This window comes from Lynx canadensis, chromosome E3 (genome assembly GCF_007474595.2).
Source record: "Lynx canadensis isolate LIC74 chromosome E3, mLynCan4.pri.v2, whole genome shotgun sequence".
Taxonomy (NCBI): Eukaryota; Metazoa; Chordata; class Mammalia; order Carnivora; family Felidae; genus Lynx; species Lynx canadensis.
In genome coordinates, this window is record NC_044318.1 from 34,859,930 (window position 1) to 34,879,253 (window position 19,324).

Genomic DNA, 19,324 nt, shown 5'->3' on the forward strand with positions numbered 1-19,324 from the left:
CAAAACATCTGTTCTAGACGAGGGATAGACCTAGAGACAGAAGCACCACGGAGAAAGTAAAGCAGGGAGGGGAACACATGAGCGGAGGCCGGAGGGAGAGGAGGGCAAGGACCCTGTGGGTGTCTGGGGAAGAAGGTCCAGGCAGAGAGGGGTGAGGGATTGAGATCTAGAGTGAGCTTTGGGGTGGGACCAGGCAGCTGCTGGCCGCTCTCAGCAGAAAATAGAAAAGGGCCAGAGCTCAGGAGCTGGAGGCTACAGGAAGGCAGATTTAGGCTCAATGTATGAAGACCTTCTGATAAGAGATTTACGTCAGCTGGAGGGCTCTGTGCTTATCACTGTCATATTGCCACAAATTTCCAGGGGACGAGCAAGACGGGCAAGCAGGCCGGGGTTCCCTCCCTGCCTGGTGCCTGGTGGCTCACATACAGGGCTTCCCATGGGCAAGCAAGCCAGCCTGTTCTACAAGAAGGTGGCTCTGAGCCACATTCACGTGTCCACTCTTACTTCCTCAGGCCCATCAGGCAGAATGTCCACCACTCTAGTTTGCAAATGAGGAAGAAGGCTTGCATGCTTTGAGGGCATTTAGCACAGAGCTGGGGAACCAGCAGAGTGAGGACCTTTGGGAGTGTGGTCTGAGCCCTCCCAACATCGCCCAGAGGCCCCGCCCCAGACCTAGCAGACCTGTGGAAGCTTCCTGAGCACTTTAAGGGCAGAGAAACCCTGCCTGGAGGTGGAGGCCCTGTTCTTGACTTCCTTGCAGGAGCCTGAGCACTTTCATGCTGACATGTAGAAATCCTTGAGGATGGAACCCAAAGGTTGACAGTGGCTACTTTGCTAAGGGCACAAAGTGGGCTCTCCTATCTAGACACGCATCCCTCCCGGCCCCCACTTTAAGAGGAGCCTGTGCTCAGGTCATGATGTCACAGTTCATGAGTTTGAGCCCCACATCAGGCTCTGTGCAGACAGCTCAGAGCCTGGAGCCCGCATCGAGGTCTGTGTCTCCCTGTCTGCCCCTCCCCCACTCACACTCTGTTTCTCTCTCCCTCAAAAGTAAATAAACATTAAAGAAAATTTTAAGAGGGGGCGCCTGGGTGGCTCAGTCGGTTGAGAATCTGACTTTGGCTCAGGTCATGATCTCGCGGTCTGTGAGTTCGAGCCCCGCGTCAGGCTCTGTGCTGACAGCTCGAAGCCTGGAGCCTGCTTCGGATTCTGTCTCCCTCTCTCTCTGCCCCTCCCCCGCTCATGCTCTGTCTCTCTCTTTCTCTCTCTGTCAGAAATAAATAAACACTAAAAAAAATTTTTTTTTTAAATTTTAAGAGGAGCCTGTGAACTGCTTTCTCCTGGACGTGACCCTGGCCTCAGCAAGTGTCTGATGTGGTCAGACCACCAGCACCACCCACACCCCAGCCTTCCCAGCTCTCTGGCACAGGGTCACACTCACTTGGTCTCCTCCAGCTCCTCGGTCCTCTGGATGGCATCCGTCTCATACTTGGTCCTCCAGGTGGTCACCTCAGTGTTGAGCTTGGACACGAGGCGCTGCAGCTCTGACTTGCCTCCCTGCTCCTCCTCCAGCTGCTCCTTCACCAGGTCCAGGTCATGCTTCGTGTTGGCAAGACTCACCATGGCCGTGCTGCGAGACTGTGGGGACCAGCGGAGGCCATCAGAGGCCCCGCTGGTCTCTGTGGACCCCAGGGCCATTGCTTAGACATCCGCAGCATTGGATTGACAGTGCAGCAAGTGAAGGGGGGAAAGGACACCGATTCTACAACCCAGGCCATCAGGGTTTATTTTCCTCATTTTGTTCCAATTACTGTCCACGAGGATATGGGAGTTCATCACTTTCATTTAGTCATACACGTAGCATATTACAGTTTTGTAGTTGACTTAAAAAAATTTTTTTAATGCTTTTATTCATTTTTGAAAGAGAGCCAGCGAGAGAGAGCAAGCATGAGCCAGGGAGGGGCAGAGAAAGAGGGGGACAGAGGATCTGAAGCAGTCTCTGCACCGACAGCAGTGAGCCTAATGCAGGGCTCAAACTCACAAACGCGAGATAATAGCCTGAGCTGAAGTCGGGTGCTCAACCAACTGAGCCACCTAGGCACCACTTTTCTTTAAAAAAAAAAAAAAAAAAAATTTTTAATTATTATTTTTTAATGTTTTTTATTTATTTTTGAGACAGAGAGAGACAGAGCATGAGCAGGAGAGGGGCAGAGAGAGAAGGAGACACAGAATCTGAAGCAGGCTCCAGGCTCCGAGCTGTCAGCACAGAGCCTGACGTGGGGCTCGAGGTCACAAACCACGAGATCACGACCTGAGCCGAAGTCGGACGCTTAACCGACTGAGCCACCCAGGTGCCCCTAGGTACCACTTTTCATGTTCCTTCTACATCTTCATAACCTGTAACTTTCTTCAGGAAGGTAGCTCTGTCGGCCCCACCCCATCACCAAACAAACCTTGGATTCTTCATCCAGCTGCCTCTTGTAATCGTCCACCTGCGACGTCAGTGATGTCTTTATCCGCAGGATTTGATTGAGCCGGCTCTGTGATTCTTCATACTCCCGGCTCAGTTCACCATTTTCAGCTGGGCAGGAAGGGGAATAGGAGAAATAGTGGATGAAAAACTGGCTCCCCAGCCAGATCCTAAGCTATCCCAGTGCATCGTTCTCAAAGTACCCAATAAATATGATGACTTGGCCAAGTGGGCTGGAAGGGGGAGCAATGGCGAACCATTGCCGGCCGTCTAAAGTAAGCGAGCCCAGGAGGGGAGCAGTTGTCCAAACATTGCTGACATCCAGGTGCCTTGCATGAGGTACAGGGCTCCAGATAACGAAGTCCCAGCCCCGGCACGAGATCCCGCAAGGAAGTTTAAAGGAAACAGTGGGGCAGAGAGCCTTTACTTTGAAAATGTAATTGTCAGGGTCCCAGAACGTATGCTCCTGTCATCTGTGAACTGATTGTGGGGGCCGGAGGCCAGGAAGACGTGCATGAGCCGGAGAGCACGAGCGAGCTTGAGTCCTGCCCTGTAAGTCATTCTGGTTTTGTGGCAAGTTACCTCGTCCCGCTGAGCTTCACTTTTCTTATCCATCAAAGGGAATATTGATTTTAGAAAGTATTCAGGATGCGGGAAATAAGGCCAAAGGATGCCAGCGGGTTCTCTGGGGTCACACTGCAACGTGGTCTAACTGGCCTGAGGAGTGTTTACTTCTCTCAGGGAGTACGTGTCTGTGAGGGCCCAGCCTCTGCAAGGTTAGGTGTTAAGTGAATAGTGATAAATCACAAATTATTTTTGTCCTAGGATGCAAAGGATTTCTTCTGGTAAAAAACAAAACAAAACCAAGAGGTTGCAGTATTACTGTGTGGTAGGACATTAACCTGTTCTGCCTCTAACTTAGCAAAGTTATTGAAGCCTCCCTTCCCCCAAATGACTGTAAATCTCTGTCCTTCAAATGCCCCTTGAAGGCAAGTTCACCATTTTCTGGCTCCCTTATTGGTGATACATGTTTGCTCTTAATATGTGGGTCATGTTTTAAAATGTTTAAAAACTGAATTTTGTCTACCGCCCCTCCTGCTGATCTCGCAGTGTGGTTGAGACAACCGATAGGGAAATGCTTTGGATAGTGTCACTTGTTTTACGTTGCAAAGATGCTGCTTGGGGCACTCCATGGGTGGAATCAGATCTCCTGTCTCATCACAGCGGGTGTGAAGTTTCCAAGGCCGAGAAAGCTCCGGGAAGAGGACATGGGTACTCTTTCGGTTTCCTTGAGCATCCCTGTTCTGTTCCACACACTGTTCCTCGGGAAGCTGCAGGGAGAGGCATGCTCACCTTGCAGGCGGGTCCTGATGGCATTGATTTCTGCCTGGTTTCGCTCCAGCTCAGCCACCTTGGCGTTGGCTTCTGCTAAACTGTCTTCCAGCTTTCGGATGTGGGCCTCGGCATTCATCTGCTCAAGGAAGATGTACCCAGTGGGGAAATGGAGAAGCCAGGCCAAACCCTCCCTTCTTTCCACCTGGGTTCCCCTAGTGCAGCCTCCTAGACTACCTCCCTCGTCCTTCTAGAACGTGCCTATCTCAGAACCATCTCCCCCGATCCCCCTCGCCCTGCCCCACCTTATCATTTCTATACATAAACTTAGAGTCTTTGGGTTGGCACACAGACCCTCACTCTCTGGCTCATCCCCCTTTTCTAGCCACTCCGGACCCCTGAGGACCTCACCCAGTAAGAAAATGCAATGGGCCAATTTAAGAAAAAAAATACTAGCCTTAGTTCCCGGGTGTGCAGATAAAATGGGAACTGTGAAGATGCCTCATGAGTGTCTGAAGTTTGGAGATAGTGGTTGGCTGAGCCAGGGACCCCAAAGCATCATCCTTGCTCACCCTTGGAGCCCCCTTTCCCTCATGTCACAAGAAGGCTCTTTCTGTGGCAGCTGCTTGATAAATGCGTGTTGAATGGCTTACTCGCTTTTCCTTCTTGCCATGTATCATTTTTTCATTATGGTGATGCATGCATTTCTGTTGTCACTCTTCCTAGTCTGTCACATTTATTGATCTTTTCTTATGTGCCAGGAACTGTTGAAGCCCTCACAACAGCTCTATGAAGCAGGGATTATTGTTATCTCCATTTTACAGAAGAGCACAGTTAGATTATGAACTTGGCCAAGGTTATACACCTTCCTGTGGGATATGTGACGGGCTCATCTCGATTCCCTTCACAACATCTAGAACATGCCCCGGGCTTGCTGGGGGCTTGGGGAATATGTGTGAAGCAGCCAGATGCTGGGGCACGTCCCTGTGACTCTGGGGGGGGGGGTCCCCCACCTCACCTTGGACTTCTGCACCGTCTCCATGCTGGCGTTGAGGTCGTCGATCTCAGCCTTCATGACTTGCTTGTCCTTCTCCAGCTTGGCCTTGACCCTCTGCAGGTTCTCCACGTGCTCCGTCAGCTCAGCCATGGAGTCCGTGTGCTTCTTGCGCAGTGTGGAGGCCGCTGCCTCACTCTGCAGGGCTGCCTCCTCCAGCTCCCGCCTCAGCTTTAGCAGCTCTGCCTCCCGCTTGCGGTTCTGCTCAATCTGGGAGAGAGAAGCAGGGCTTTAGCAGAACTGACCGGCACTGGTCTCCTTAGGGCAGACGCTGCCCGCCTGCTCAGTGGTGCCCCGATATTTCTGCGCTCCTCTAATAGGATGTCTTGATTGAGATGTCAGTCCTGAGCCTCTGGGTGGATTGCCCATAGGATTTGTTTAGATGGTGTTGTGTGTCCAATTGTGCCCCCCGAGAAGATATGTTCAGTTCTTAACCCCAGATACCTGTGGATGGAAACAGGGTCTTTGCAGATGTAAACAAGGTAAAATGTCATACTGAACTAGGGAGGCCCCTAACCCAATGGCTGGTTGTCCTTATAAGGGGAGAGATTTGGATCCAGGGAGACCCATAAGAAGGCCATGTGACCATGAAGGCGGAGGTTGGGGTGATTCAGCTACAAGCAAGGAACACCAAGGATTGCCAGCAACCCACCAGAAGGCAGGGGAGAGTCCTGGGACAGATTCCCCCTGAGCTTCCAGAAGGAGCCTGCCAGGTAGGCCCTGCTCCAAGGCTCCCAATGTCACAGCCCCATGACCCTGCTTCCTCCCATCCCTCTGGTGCCCTACATCTGTCCCGTTGTCTTCACTTTCCCTGCATTGCTGGATGTAGTCCTTTCTTGATGCCTCTCACTCAAACCACCTGGGATGATTTTGTTTCCTCCCAGGACCCCGACCACAGCCGCATACCAGCTTTGGTTCTCAGCACTCCCCGCTACAACAAGCAGCCTGAGGCCAGGATGGTGAGGGAGTGGGGTGTGCAGTCCAGGGAGCCTCGGGAAAGGATGCCTAGCCTTCCAGTGCTAAGGGACCGCATCCATTTTCCTTCTCTCAGCTCTGACCCAGGGGCCACATTTGTAAGCGACCTGACTATCCAGAATTAGAAGGAGAGTTTCAAGCTTCTGTCAGTCTCCGTGATGCCTTTATGTGAGTTGGAGGAAGAGGCATTCCACACCAGAGGCCCAACTTGGATTCTGGCCCTGGCAGTATGGGGTCACCCCTCTGTATTAACCATGTCTTTATTTTCTGTATTCTTTTTTTTTTTTTTTTTAATTTTTTTTTTTCAACGTTTATTTATTTTTGGGACAGAGAGAGACAGAGCATGAACGGGGGAGGGGCAGAGAGAGAGGGAGTCACAGAGTCGGAAACAGGCTCCAGGCTCTGAGCCATCAGCCCAGAGCCCGACGCGGGGCTCGAACTCACGGACCGCGAGATCGTGACCTGGCTGAAGTCGGACGCTTAACCGACTGCGCCACCCAGGCGCCCCTATTTTCTGTATTCTTATGCCTTGTCCTCTTGGGGTTTTACTGACCCTGGACAACAGCCCCTCCCAGGGTAAGCTAACTCCTAGAGATAGCAAACAGCTAGATTTCCGGTGCAAAGCAACCAGTCTAGAGCCCACACCCCCAGCTCCTCCTCTCTGGGGTGCTCATACTCTCAGCCACTGTCCCCCTGCTCTCATTACCCCCATGGTCAGGTACCAACTGGGCTCAGCCCCAGTGCCCCAGAGCCCGCTGAAATTATCCAAACTAACCAGTCCTAAGCCTGCTTCCTCTGCCTTATCCGTTCCTTCCTCAGAAACAACAATAAAGGCTCTTGCCTGCAATTCTCCCCTGCCTCTGCCGCTACTGACCCTGCTGCTTCCCGTGTGGCCCTGCATGGCACGCCCCCTCTTAGGAACTGTAACAGACTGTCTGCACAGTGGCAGTCCTTCCCCTAATCGGCTGGCATTACCTCAGCTCACATTTTCTGAAAGACACGTTATATCTTACAACGTCTGCCCTCTGCATTCAGTCCTGTTCCCCGTCTGTCCTCACCACTGAGCTAAGGATCCCCAGGAGAGAGGGGACCAAACCAGCCCCTCTCTGGCCTCTTCTTTATTATTAATTGTTCTCTCCTCAAGTTAGCCCCAGGAATTCAGCAGCAACTAACTGGTCCTATTCTCACTGCTTCTCATCCAGCAGTTTTTTTTTTTTTTCCTCCCTGAAGGCAGGCAGGAACTGGGGTCCCTGGGCCCGTCCCCTCCACAAGGATGGTACCTGAGCAGACGTGGCTCCCCCAGCCTCTTCCAGCCTGTCACTGAGGTCTTCAAGATCCCGGGACAGGTCGCTGCGTTGTTTCTCCACCTGGGGGTGGGGAGGTAGGGTGACCGTGATGGGGAGCCATGTGGGAGCCCCTCCCTCCGGGAAAGACTGCAGTGACCGCATGGTGTCTGTGGGGCTGGGGGCCCGCACTTTGGGAGCTCTGCACTCTGCCTGCCACCCCCCACACTCAGTGAAGGATGTCTCTGTCCTCCTCCCTGCACTGGGTGGGTCTCCCTGCCCATCCTACCCCCGGCCCCCGTTTGGCTGAATCTGGAGTTTAGGTGCGTGACGATTCCTCTCCCACTGGCTCTCTGGCCTCACCCTCATCTAAAGCCTCCTTCCACTCTTTGCTGGTCCTTTAACATCTTTGTACCTGTGCAGGGAGGTGCCGTCTCATTCCCTCCGTCTAGACATTCTTTCCCTCGTCAGCCTGTTGAGTTCAGTTCTCCGAGTTCCCAGGCTCATGTTGTCTCCTCTGCCTGCGCTAGGTGGGGCCACGCCACGAATCGTATCTTTACGCCTTACATCCTAATTAATACTGCACCTGTAGCACAGTGCCTGATGCACGGTAGGGGCTCGAGAAACAGTGAGGGCCTTTTCAGTTGGAAACCTGCCCTCCCCTCTGGTGCTTTCCGGAGTGGAGTGTCTACTTATGGTTGGATCGTGGCTGGCACTGGGTCCTTAGACTCGAGTAAGTGTAGAAGTAGTTCATTTACCTTGGCTCTCATTGCCCTCTCAGCTTCCAGTTCTTCCTCCAGCTCCTCAATTCGGGCCTAGCAGACAAATCGGTGGGGGTAGAGGGGTGGGATTTATCTCTTCTGTGTGAAGTTACAGACTTACCCACTTGACCTTTTAGTAGGGAAGTGATGGAAAGGGGCTGAGCATGTGATGGACACTGTCAAAAGCAGAGGGAAACAGGGTACAGAGAGTATGTGCAATGGTCCTGAGGCAGGGGAGAGGCTGGGGTAGGAGCCAGCATGGCTAGGGAGTGGGGGGCGGAAACGCTGGGTGACAAGGTCAGGGAGGGGGCAGGGGCAGATTGTGGAGGGCCTTGTCCTCATAGTGGGGGCGTTGACTTTAAGCCTGCATGAGGTGAATGTGGATCAGTGTCAAGGACTCTGGGGCAGCCTTGCTCCTCAGGAAACCCAGGCGGCCAAGCAGCTGATGGGGGCCAAGGTGCCTGGAAGGGCGTTTCAAAAGGAGAGTTGCGCCTTCTCGGTCCTGAACACACCTGATGCTCCTTCAGTTTCCGCTGGAGTGTGGAATTCAGAGACTGCTCATCCTCATACTTGGAGTTGACAGAATTGATTTCCATATCCCTCCTGCAAGAGAAGGTGTGATCTCCTGAGGAGGAGCTCTGAGGGGATACCAGCCAGCTGGTGAGGGAACATAACCTGGGCTCCCGGAGGAGGCCTTGAACCTGCTGAAACCCATTCATCCCCTAACCCCCTGACCCTCTGCGGTGACAGCCCAGAAGGTCTCGCCCTACAAAAGCCCTCAGAATCTGCTGCACAGGCCTCCCACTCACTCATGCATTTGTTAATCTGGCACACGTTTATTGACTATCTACTATTGCCGGATGCTGTCTGGGCTCCAGGGACACATCTGTGAAAAACCAGACAGAAATCGCTGCCCTGGTGAGCTTACATTCTAGGGGCTCCAGAATCACATGGGCGCTTTGCCTTTTAGGGAAAATTTCCTTCCAAAAACTTTTCCACACAAGGCTGTCTCCTTCTGATATGTGGGTTCCACATGTCAAGGAGCCATGTGTGAGAACTAAGACACCAGAGACCAAGTAGGTGAGCAGGATGGTCAAGGTCACATGCAGCTTCTGGGTGTGCCACAGAAGAAACGAGCCGCGATGCAGCCTTAGCCACACGCGTCTCACAGCAGCTCGTGGAGCTGTCAAACTGCCTTGGCAAAATGTACTTCAAAGTTGTGTCATCCAAATTCTGCCCCCTGAAAGCTTGTCCGTCTCCTAATCTCCATCCCCTCAGCCTCTTGCTTTAGTTCAGGTTTATACCTGGACTATTTCAGTAGCCTTCCGGTTGCCTTCCTGCTTCCAGTTTTTCTCCACTCCACCTGTCCCCCATAGTTACTGCCGCAGTGATATTGAAATACCCCTCGACTCCTTGTGATCTTTGAAAGCCCAGCTTACAGGTTTCTGCCAAGACTCCCTGCCTATTGGGGAGGGCATTGCTCAGTACAGCCCCCTTTCTGGCGCCCAGCTGGCCCTGTGTGAGGCTAGGAGCTCCCTGTGGATGGGCAGTGCCTACTGTCCCCTCCCTATGTGCTTCTGTAGCAGGCACCGTGCTGGCATCATAGCGGGTTATTAGGGACGTGCGTTAATACCTGCGAAGCCCTCGGCACGGTGCCTGGCACCTGGTACCACACAAAGTGCTAATGTTACGGATGAAATGAATGACAGCATGGGCGTACTTTTTCACCACTTCCTCGAGGTCCAGCTTGGACCGCTCCATCTCGTTGAGGTTGTCAATGGTTATCTTCAGGTCACTCTCAGCCTTCCGACGGGCCTTCTCCACCTCCGCCCGGATTTTCTTTTCTTGTTCCCAGTTATCCTCCAGCTACAGAAACAAGAAGAGCGAGAGAAAACGCGTGTGTTGAGGGGAGCGGGGTGAGTCTGAGGCCAGAATGCAATTGAGGAACCAGACTGGGTCTGGTTCCTTAGCTGTGGCAACAGAAAGGCCCTCATTTCCTCAGGGGGACGTGTCAGTCCAATTCCCCAAATGTATCTGAGGACCCTGGGCCCCATGACAGACCTGGCCCTTGAGCTATAGAACTGGCCCAGCAACAGGGCATTACCTCATGGATCTGGGTGCTGAGCTTGCTGTTGGTCTTGGTCAGGTGGTTCACCTGTCCTCCTCAGCTTGCAGGTCGTCGAGGGTTTTCTGGAAGGAAAGATCTTGTATGTCCCACGAGATAGCAGAAGCAGCTGAAACAGACCTCGTTCTCTGCCATCACTTCTGAGCTGGGTTGAATGACTTCAGGGAACAGCTACTGAGTTCCCTGGCCCTGGTGTCAGGTGAGGCAGGGGCAGACCCGAGCACCCGTTAGCTGTAGGTGGGCCCTCAATGGTCAGTGGGGCTCTGGCTCTCCATGGGGCATGCAGGAGGTCTGTTGGGGGGCTTTTGTTCACCACCATGATTGGGGGCCCCACTGGCACTTAGTGGTTCCAGGGATGCTGGACATGCCCTCGCTCGGACAATCCAGTACCGTGAAGCATAATTCTGTAGTCCGCACACTTGATGCCCCACCCGGGCATTCACGTACGTAAAACAACAGTTCTACTCTTCTAAACCCAGCAGCCAGGACCACTGGACACATAACTCAACTTTTTTTTTCATTTAGTATACACTATATTTTTAAAGAATGATCTACCATGAAAACTGAGAGATTTGTTATTGTCAGAATCTCCCTGAGAGTTCTTCACCATTTTGTAAACCGGCATCACTGACGGCAGCCACACTTTGCCGTCAACGTCACCAACACACCCTCTGTGCCCGTCCGTCTTCGGCCACCTAGGCAGGCTTGGGTGTTCAGCCCACTGCTCACGACGTCTTCTAGTGGATCCGCCTGAGTGCTTACACACGGACAGCCCCGTTATTTATTATAAATTATATTCCGTTCATTTCCCCCTTAAAAAGAAGGGCACTCTATTGATTTTTTTTGAAGGTATTATTAGCTATAATATGTTTATTTTACGATAGTAAAGAGAGGCTTCCAAAATGCAGTCTGCCCTCATTATTTGTGGATTATCTATTTTCCAATTTACCTACGAGCTAAAATTTATGTGTAATCCCAAATCAATACTTGTGGTGCATTCATGGTCATTTGCAGACATGCGCAGAGCAGCGAAAAGTTTGCGTCTTCTGGAGCGCACATTCCCAGCTGACATCAAATAAGATGATGCCCCGCCTTCTTGTTTCAGCTCATACTGCAAACAGGTGGCTTTTTCAATAGTCTATTTAGCGCCATGTTTTTTTACATTTTTTGTGCTTTTGTCTTGGTGATTTGGCTCATAAAATGGTGCACCAAGCACACTGGTACTGTGCTATCTAGTGTTCCCAAGCACAAGAAAGCTGCGCTGTGCCTCACAGAGGAAATTTGTGTGTTAGATAAGCTTTGTTCAGGCATGAGATACAGGGTTGTTGACCGTGAGTTCATTGTTCAGGAATGGACAGTGTGTACCAAGTAGTGTCTTACACAGAAACACACATAAAACAAAGTAATGTATTGATAGATTGACGAAAACATGACCAGAGGCTTGCAGGAACCTAACCTTCTATTTCCCCTTAAAACCAAGGTTCAGTATTGGGGCGCCTGGGTGGGCTCAGTCAGTTGGGCATCTGACTTGGCTCAGGTCATGATCTTGAGGTCTGTGGGTTTGAACCTCATGTTGGGCTCTGTGTTGACAGCTCAGAGCCTGGAGCCTGCTTCGGATTCTGTGTCTCCCTCTCTCTCTGCCCTTCCCCTGCTCGCTCTCTGTCTCTCAAAATTGAATAAATGTTAAAAAAAATTTAAAAACAAAAACGGGGGTCCAGCATTTGTTTATTCAGTGTTTGTGGTGACTTTATGGAACATAACTACCTGGGATAATGAGAATCGACTGTATTTGTTATAAACGGGGGCTCTGAGTTTTAAATGGTTGAGGGGTTACAGTCTAAGGGGAAGTATTCCAGAGGCAGCAGAGAGAGGCACTAAAGGGGATGTGCCGTGGGTTCATGGTGTCAGCAAACAATGGTGACGGGGGTCTGCTGTCCGGTTCTGGGCTTCAACTTGCTCTCTGCACCTGTGTCTTCAGAGCTAGGAAGTGGTCTGTGCCAAGGTCAGCACTGGTGGCTGGTCAGAGCTGGCTCTGCCTCCAGGAGCCTGAGCCCATAACGGTCAAACGGGTCTCCTCACAAGAGCTCATGCCCTTTGTCGCCAAGATGTATTGGGGTTCACTGGTGCTTTAGCACTGGCAGGGCACTCGTCCTGATAAGTCTGGGGACTCTAGCTTCCAGTGCACCTGGGACCATCTCCTCATGCCCGCTGCCCCTCTTTCACTCTCAGACTAGTCTGGGTGATAAATTATATGGTCGCCCCACTTACAACAAACTTGGGAGGAGAACAACAAGACATGACAGTGCCCGCTTCTCTGATGAGGAAATTGAGATTTAGGAAGACTGACTTCCCTATAGGCCCCAGCTGAGGGGCAGCAAAGCCAAGATTTGAACCAGGGTCTCCAGTCTCCGAGCTCCACCTGCTGTGCCAAGTAGAAGCCCGTGGTGCCTACCTGGTGCAGCTCCTCCAGGGCCCTCTTCTCCTTCTGGAGCTTGGCGATGGAGTCTTCACGGAGCGAGAGGTCCCCGGTTAGGGTGCGGACCTTGTGATCCAGGGCCTGGAAACAGGGGCAGGAGAGGGACAGGCCTTTAAGGCTGGGAACAGCCTGGAGGGGAACAAAGAGGGAGGGCGCTTGCTCCGAGAGAGGGGCTCTTCAGCTTGGCTGTGGTCCAGAGTCACTTGGGAGCCTGAGAAATGCTAGTGCCCAGGGCACACCCCAGGCAGGCCAGAATCTGAGGGTGAGGGCAGCAGTGAGAACCACCAGTCAGGCCTTGGCTCTTCAAAGCCCGGCCCTCAGACGTCAGCGGTGTCTGAGAGACGTGGACCCTCGGGTCCCAGCAGACTTGCTGATGCAGAACCGGCATGTTATCAAGATGCCAGCACTTTGTGTGCACATCAGAGCTGAAGAGGCACGGGCTTAGGCAGCATACACCTTCCCCTGCTCTGGATCCCCCCTGCCAACTTGTGAGGGTAAGAAGGGGGCTTCGGGGCCAAGGGCCCACCAGATGGTATCAGGAGCCAGGGGCTCCCCCTGGAGCCGACTGGAAGGGCAGCAGCTGCTTGTTTGGGCAGAGATCCAACAGCTAGTGGTGGCCCCACGCTAGAGAGAGGGTTGTCTCTTCTGGGAAGAGGGGTGAAGGCAGATGTAGTGAAGAAGAACGTTCTGTGAGGGGCCCAGGGACGCTGAGTCTGAGTGGGCCACAGGCTAGCACAGACACCTGGGTTTCACGGGCACGAGGAGAACCAGTCAGTCCTGAGCCTGGATGTCACCATGAGGGAAAGAGCCCTCATCCCTCTAGCTACTTTGTCCCGACGGAACTTTCTGCAGCAACAGCCACGTTCTCAGTTCAATGCGGTAGCACTAGCCTCGTGTGGCTATTGAGCACTCGAAATGCTGCTAGGTCAACAGAGGAGTCACGTTTTCCATGGCGCTGAGTTAAGTTAAACTAGCCCCATGTGGCTGGTGGCTAGGGTCCTGGGCGGTGCTGCTGAGGGGACTCCAGGTGGGACCCCCACAGGGTTTCCTGTTCCCGAGGGGGGTGTAGTGAGGCCCCAGGGCCTCCTCACCTGCTTCTCCTTCTCCATCTTGGCCAGTGTGGTCTCCAGACCCTCCAGGTCCCGCTTCAGGTCACTCATCTCGCTCTCCAGCTTGCGCTTCGTGGCGCTCAGGGAGGCCGCCGTGCCCTCCTCCTCCTCCAGCCGCTCCCGCATGTCCGAGATCTGGCTCTCCAGCTCCATTTTCGTCTTCATCATCTGGGTCAGGCGCTCCTCGGCATCTATCAGGTTCTCTTGCTCCTGGTGGAAGAAAGAGCGCCGGTCAGAGGGGGTCCCACAGGGGTCTGGGCACTGGCTCCGAGCTCCTTGTGATGCGTGTGACAGAACAGAGTCTCACAGTGCCGTCCCCACGCCACCAGCTGCATCACTCGTGAGCTGGTTAGGACGCAAGATCTCAGGCTCCACCCGAGACCTGCTGTGTTGAAATCTGCCTTTGAACAGATCCTGGGTGGTCAGGTGCACCTGAAGGATGTAGCCAGTGGTCCAGGACAAGTCGAGGACACACAGGCTGCACACCGCCGGTAGGTGGGGCTGAGCCCGGGAGTGCCTGTGCTTCTGTCTGCCAATGGGGAGTGACTATCTGCCCAAATGACTCCCAGCATCGATTTAGCGCCTTTGTGTTAACGAACCATTTCCCACCCACAGTTCCTCATAACGACCCCAAGGAGCAAGCGAGGCAGATGTCACTGTAAGCGACGGCTTAGAGATGAGGGACCTGATATTCGGAGGAGGTGGGGTGTCAAAGGTCAAACGGACAGTACGTGGCAGAAGAGGGACACCCTGGGTGTCCACTGGGGTCTCCCCAAGATGGGGTCAGTGGCGTAAACAACAACCGGCCACAGACTCAAACCAGACCAGCTGTGTGACTTTCGGTTTGTGGCATAACATTACTGAAATTCAGTTCTTTGAAAAATAAGGGAAATCATCACTGTGAGGCATTAAGGGGTGGAGCCCATATATAGGTGCTCCCATAAGCGGGTGATTCTTTTATTACGGGGGTCTCTCTCGTATGCTGATTCTCAGAAGGCTCACCCCCCACCTGCCTCCCTGGGTCTGGCTCTTAGTGGCCCCGGGGATCCTGGTAGTTGCCAGGGCCCCCAGCTCCCGCCCTCCCTCCGGGGCCCCACATACGGCCTGTAGCTGGATGGTGAGGTCATCTTCTCCTGGCTGAGCGTGGCCATCCTTCTCCTCCAGCTCCTTTACCCTGCTTATCAGCTCCTGTGTCTTGCACATGGCGTTCCTCAGCTCCTCCTCCTTGGCTTCATCTCCTCCTCTTGCCGAGCCACATTCAGGAGCGCTTGACCTGAGTGGCGGGCGACACCCTATGGCGTTAGGGGGATGGGCCGCGGGGGCTCGGCGGGTGGGCTGTGGGCTCTCCCTCAGACAGGACCTCACACCCCCATCGGGGCGGAAAGCAGCCATGAAGGAGCCCTCTCCACAGATGCCAGGAAGTAACTCTCGCCTCCACAGAGAAGGCCCGTCCTTGCCTAGGACCAATCCTCAGGGGTCTCTGCGATCCTGACAGACACAGTTAGGTGTTCCTCGGCATCTAGCCCCATTCAGGGCTCACACCATTCTCTAAGCTGTGTGTGCCTGGCCGAGTTCAAGCTCTGGCTTCCCTTGCCTTTCCTCCCTTACGGGGTCCTCCTCCTTGCTGTCTCTCTCTCTTCCTGTCTCCTATCTCTGTCTCCCTGTTTCTGTGTCTCCGTCTCTCTGTCTGTGGGGACCTGGGATACTGCAGAGGCAAGTTCACATAAACGCACAACTACATGACATTTTATATTCAGTGAAAGCCTACCGGAACGTGTTGGGTTTTTTTTCCCACTGACTCATCCTATCTGGCTTAGATAAGACTAGAGCGTAGTTAAAAACTAAGAGTAAAGGATTTTTATTTTATTTTACTTTTTTCACTCATTGGAACAGGACCTTGCTCTGCCATGTTCAATTAGTGAAGTGTTGCCTTCTAGTAAAGAACAGACAAGTTTCCAGGCTTTGTCTCCTCATCTTCTCTGACCACTGGTGTCCTGCTTGGGAGGAATCTTAAAGGCTGTTGGTCTGGGGCTTCCCAGAGAGCAACACAAATACCGATGGGGCAAGTGAGATAGATTTAAGAGCCTTGCATAGAATGCTTTGATTTTCATTGTTACACAGTTACTTAAAAGTAACTTTTTAAATTTAAAATTGTCTCATGTTATATATTTGAGAGAGAGAGTGAGCTTGAGCACAAGCGGGGGAAGGGGGGAGAGAGAGAGAGAGAGAGAGAGAGAGAGAGAGAGAGAGAGAGAGAAAATCCCAAGCAGGCTCCACACTGTCAGCACAGAGCCCCATGTGAGGCTTGATCTATAACTGTGAGATCATGACCTGAGCTGAGATCAAGAGTCGGACACTTAACCGACTGAACCACCCAGGCACCCCTAAATTTCTTATTTTTAAAATTTATTTTTAGGGGGTGCCTGGATGGCTCAGTCGGTTTAAGTGTCTGACTCCTGATCTCGGCTCGGGTCATGATCTCACAGTTCATGGGTCTAAGACTCATGTGGGACTCTGCACTGGCAGTCTGGAACCTGCTTGGGATTCTCTGTCTCCCTCTCTCTCTGCCCCCCCCCCTCGAATGAACTCTGTCTGTCTCTCTCAAAATAAATAAACAAACTTAAAAAATATATACAAATAAAAAGTAAAATAAAAATTTCAAAATAAAAAAGTAGCTGGCATCAGGAAAGCTCAGTCATGGAACAGGTGGGGGAAGGACTGGTAACGACCGAACTTTGAGAAATGCTCATCTGGACGCTCTGGGATCTCAGGCCCTCGAGGGGACTGGCCTGTGTGGGAGAGCCTTTGGGGAGGCAGAACTTACTATCCCTGCTTTGAATCTGTGGTCAGCACTGAGTGTTAGAAAGCGCTTTCCCATGGGGAGGGGAAGGAAGCTTCCACACGAGCCGTGGGGGCCTCAGGGCCACCAGAGATGACCTAGAGCCTGATCTACCCTCCTCATGGCTGTCCCTTGAGACACCACCATCCTCCGACTCCTGAATGCAGCCCTGCATCCGGCCTCTGCTGGTGCCCAGCAGCACGTTCCCTTTGAATGGAGGCCCGAGGTGGGGACCCCCGTCACCCAGTATGATTCCACCTGCACCAGGAGGAAGGCTCCCTGCCTGCTGCGTTGGTTAAGGGCCGACTCACTGCCCTCTCAGCTGTCTCGGAAGGACCTGGGAAATAGGCCGGATCCCACGATTTCCTGAGCTCGCTCCAGCTCTGAAGCTGAGGACCTCACTGAGGGAGCTGAAGATGCCTCAACATGTGCAGGGGGAGGGGCTGACGACCAAGCCCCCTTTTTGTACTGAGGGGCTTTCCATCCTAAGGGGGTGTTATTTGGAGGGATGACATGAGGCGGAAGGTCCTCTGGGGTTTTCTCAGGGAGGAATTAGCCCCTGACCAGAAGGGGACTGGATTCCTGATTTGTCTCCCAGGCACCCTCATTTGTGGACTGGTCCCTGCTGCATCCTGTGGCCATCCCACCCCCAAGAGGCACCTCCCCCCAGGACTGCCCCCCCCCACCCCCTCGACACACACAACGCACTGGTAGCTGCAGCCCAGCTAGCCTGGCCCCTCAGCCCTACCTTGTTGTATAGCTTCCACCAGCCCCAGAAACGCAGCTCCAGGAACTTGCGTGTGTTCCGCTGGATGACTTTCAGGCCAATTCTGCAAAAAAAGGAAGCCGGGGTTCCCTGGATGAAAGTGCAGGTGTCAGGGCCTGGCCTCCTTGATGGAACGGTTCCACCCAGACAGCACAAGGCTGAGACAGACCACTCATTTCTTCTTACCTTTCCTTCCTTCCTCTCCCTCACGGGAAATCACCCATTACTCTCTGAGTCCTCTCCATTCTGCAGTCTCTGGAACCCGCCCCCCTTGTCCCCTCCAGCTTCACTGGACTGTCATTTACCGAGGACCTCCTGCATGCCAAGGCCCTGCTGTCCTACACTCAGCCCCTAACTTGTGTCGCTGCCTTCAGTCACGATCCCAGGGAGGGGGTGGGGGGGCAGTGGATATCAGGACCTCATTATTGTTATTTGCTCATTACTGTTATTATTACTAATACTATGCCCACAAGGAACCAGAGTCAACCACAGGTCAGCCAGGGTAGCCTGAGTTATTTTCTGATGATCATTTTAGAAAGATGGCTGGAAAACACAATTCAGAGGGCAAGGATTTGGAGTGAGGACTTCTGGATTCCAGTCTTGACTCTTTCTGCATGGATCTGGGCCGGTTCCTTCACCCTTCTGACCTCAGTTTCCACATCTGCGAAGCAGGGGTGCCAGCCCTGCCACCTCCTTCTGACAGTGTCATCACATGGATCAATAAGGGGAAGTCTGGGAAAGTGACTTGTAGGCTTTAAGAGAAGGGTCTGTATTAGGTGGTCCCTCTTATGGGTTGAATTGTGTCCCCTCCCAAAAGATCTGCTGAAGTCTTAACCCCCAGTGCCTGTGAATGTGACCTTATTTGGAAATAAGGTCTTTGCAGGTGTCATTACTTAGGTTAAGATGAGGTCATACTGGAGAAAGGTGGACCCCTGACCCGAGATGGCAGGTGTCCATATAAAAGAAGGAAGGCCGTGTGGAGACACAGACAGAGAGAAGGTCTTGTGAAAACAGGCAGAAACCTGGACTGATGTGGCCATAGCCAAGGAACGCCTGAGGCCACCAAGACTACAAGAAGCAAGAAAGGATCCTCCTTTAGAGCGTTCAGGGGGAGTGCAGCCTGCAATATTCCTTGATTTCAGACTCCTGGCCTCCGGAGCTATGAGAATTGCCATTGTTTTAAGACACCCAGGTTGTGCTGCTCTGTTCCAGCAGCCACAGGAAGCGAATACAGACCCCAAACAGGGTTCTCTGGGCCAGTGGAGATGTCGCCGCCCTCCCCTCATCTCACGGCCCCGAGTCGCTACTGGAGCTGACTGCTGGGTGTGTGGCCGGGTCCCCGGTCATTCTGCATGGATGCGCGTGGCTTCAGTGGCCCCGCCCCACCCGTGTTTGTGAGTGCTACCTTCGCTCCAGCATCTTTTTGAACTCGATCCTCATGAGGAAGCCCCGCAGGCGACACTGCAGCATTGTCATGATCTTGGCCAGACGCTCGTCCCGCATGTCCTCAAGCTTAGCCAGGATGCCCGCTCGGAAGAATACCTGTGGGAAAGGCACACTCCTCTGCACGTGGCCCAGCTGACGCCGATGGCGGCCACTTGTGAGGCAAGCCCCAGAGGTTCAGAAAGGGCCTTGAAAGTTAAGAGACCCAGTCTGGTGCTGGTGTTTGAGGCCCCTTGGGAACAGCTGGCCCTGGCCTGGACGTCCCCAATAGAGGGGCCACTGCCAGCCTCTGTGTCTGTTTCTTCTCAGCCTCCTATGGGTTCCAGCTCTGGCCTTGCACTCGCCAGCTGGGTCACCTTGGACGCGTCTCCTCACATCTCAGGGCCTCAGTTCCCCATCTGTGAAATGGGGATGTTGATCCCTCCCTGACAGGGCTGCTATAAGGAGTAAATAGAGATAACTGGGTGGGAAAGTCTCATGTAAACTGTGAAGTGGTAAGTAAAATATGATAGGCTGGGGCACCTGGCAGCTCAATCATCTGACTCTCGATCTCACGGGTTCATGGGATCGAGCCCCACGTTGGGCTCTGCGCTGACAGCTCGGAGCCTGTTTAGGAGTCTCTCTCTCCCTCTGTCTCTGCCTCTGCCCTGCTCACACTCCCTCTCTCTCAAAATAAATAAACATTTTTTAA

At 53.0% G+C, this 19,324-nt stretch overlaps 1 protein-coding gene across 1 annotated transcript in view; it reads right to left on the minus strand.

The window, feature by feature from the left end:
• LOC115503860 (myosin-16-like) overlaps window positions 1–17,229 on the minus strand; it is a 36,416-nt gene extending 19,187 nt beyond the window's left edge. The window contains 14 exon segments of the mRNA XM_030300352.1: window positions 1,442–1,638; window positions 2,454–2,581; window positions 3,824–3,941; window positions 4,821–5,066; window positions 7,112–7,198; window positions 7,873–7,929; window positions 8,388–8,478; window positions 9,596–9,741; window positions 9,980–10,032; window positions 10,035–10,065; window positions 12,453–12,557; window positions 13,568–13,795; window positions 14,687–14,858; window positions 17,173–17,229. Of these exon segments, the coding sequence (XP_030156212.1) occupies window positions 1,442–1,638; window positions 2,454–2,581; window positions 3,824–3,941; window positions 4,821–5,066; window positions 7,112–7,198; window positions 7,873–7,929; window positions 8,388–8,478; window positions 9,596–9,741; window positions 9,980–10,032; window positions 10,035–10,065; window positions 12,453–12,557; window positions 13,568–13,795; window positions 14,687–14,788 (1,589 nt within the window). The 5' untranslated portion in view covers window positions 14,789–14,858; window positions 17,173–17,229.
• Window positions 17,230–19,324: the final 2,095 nt, after the last annotated feature.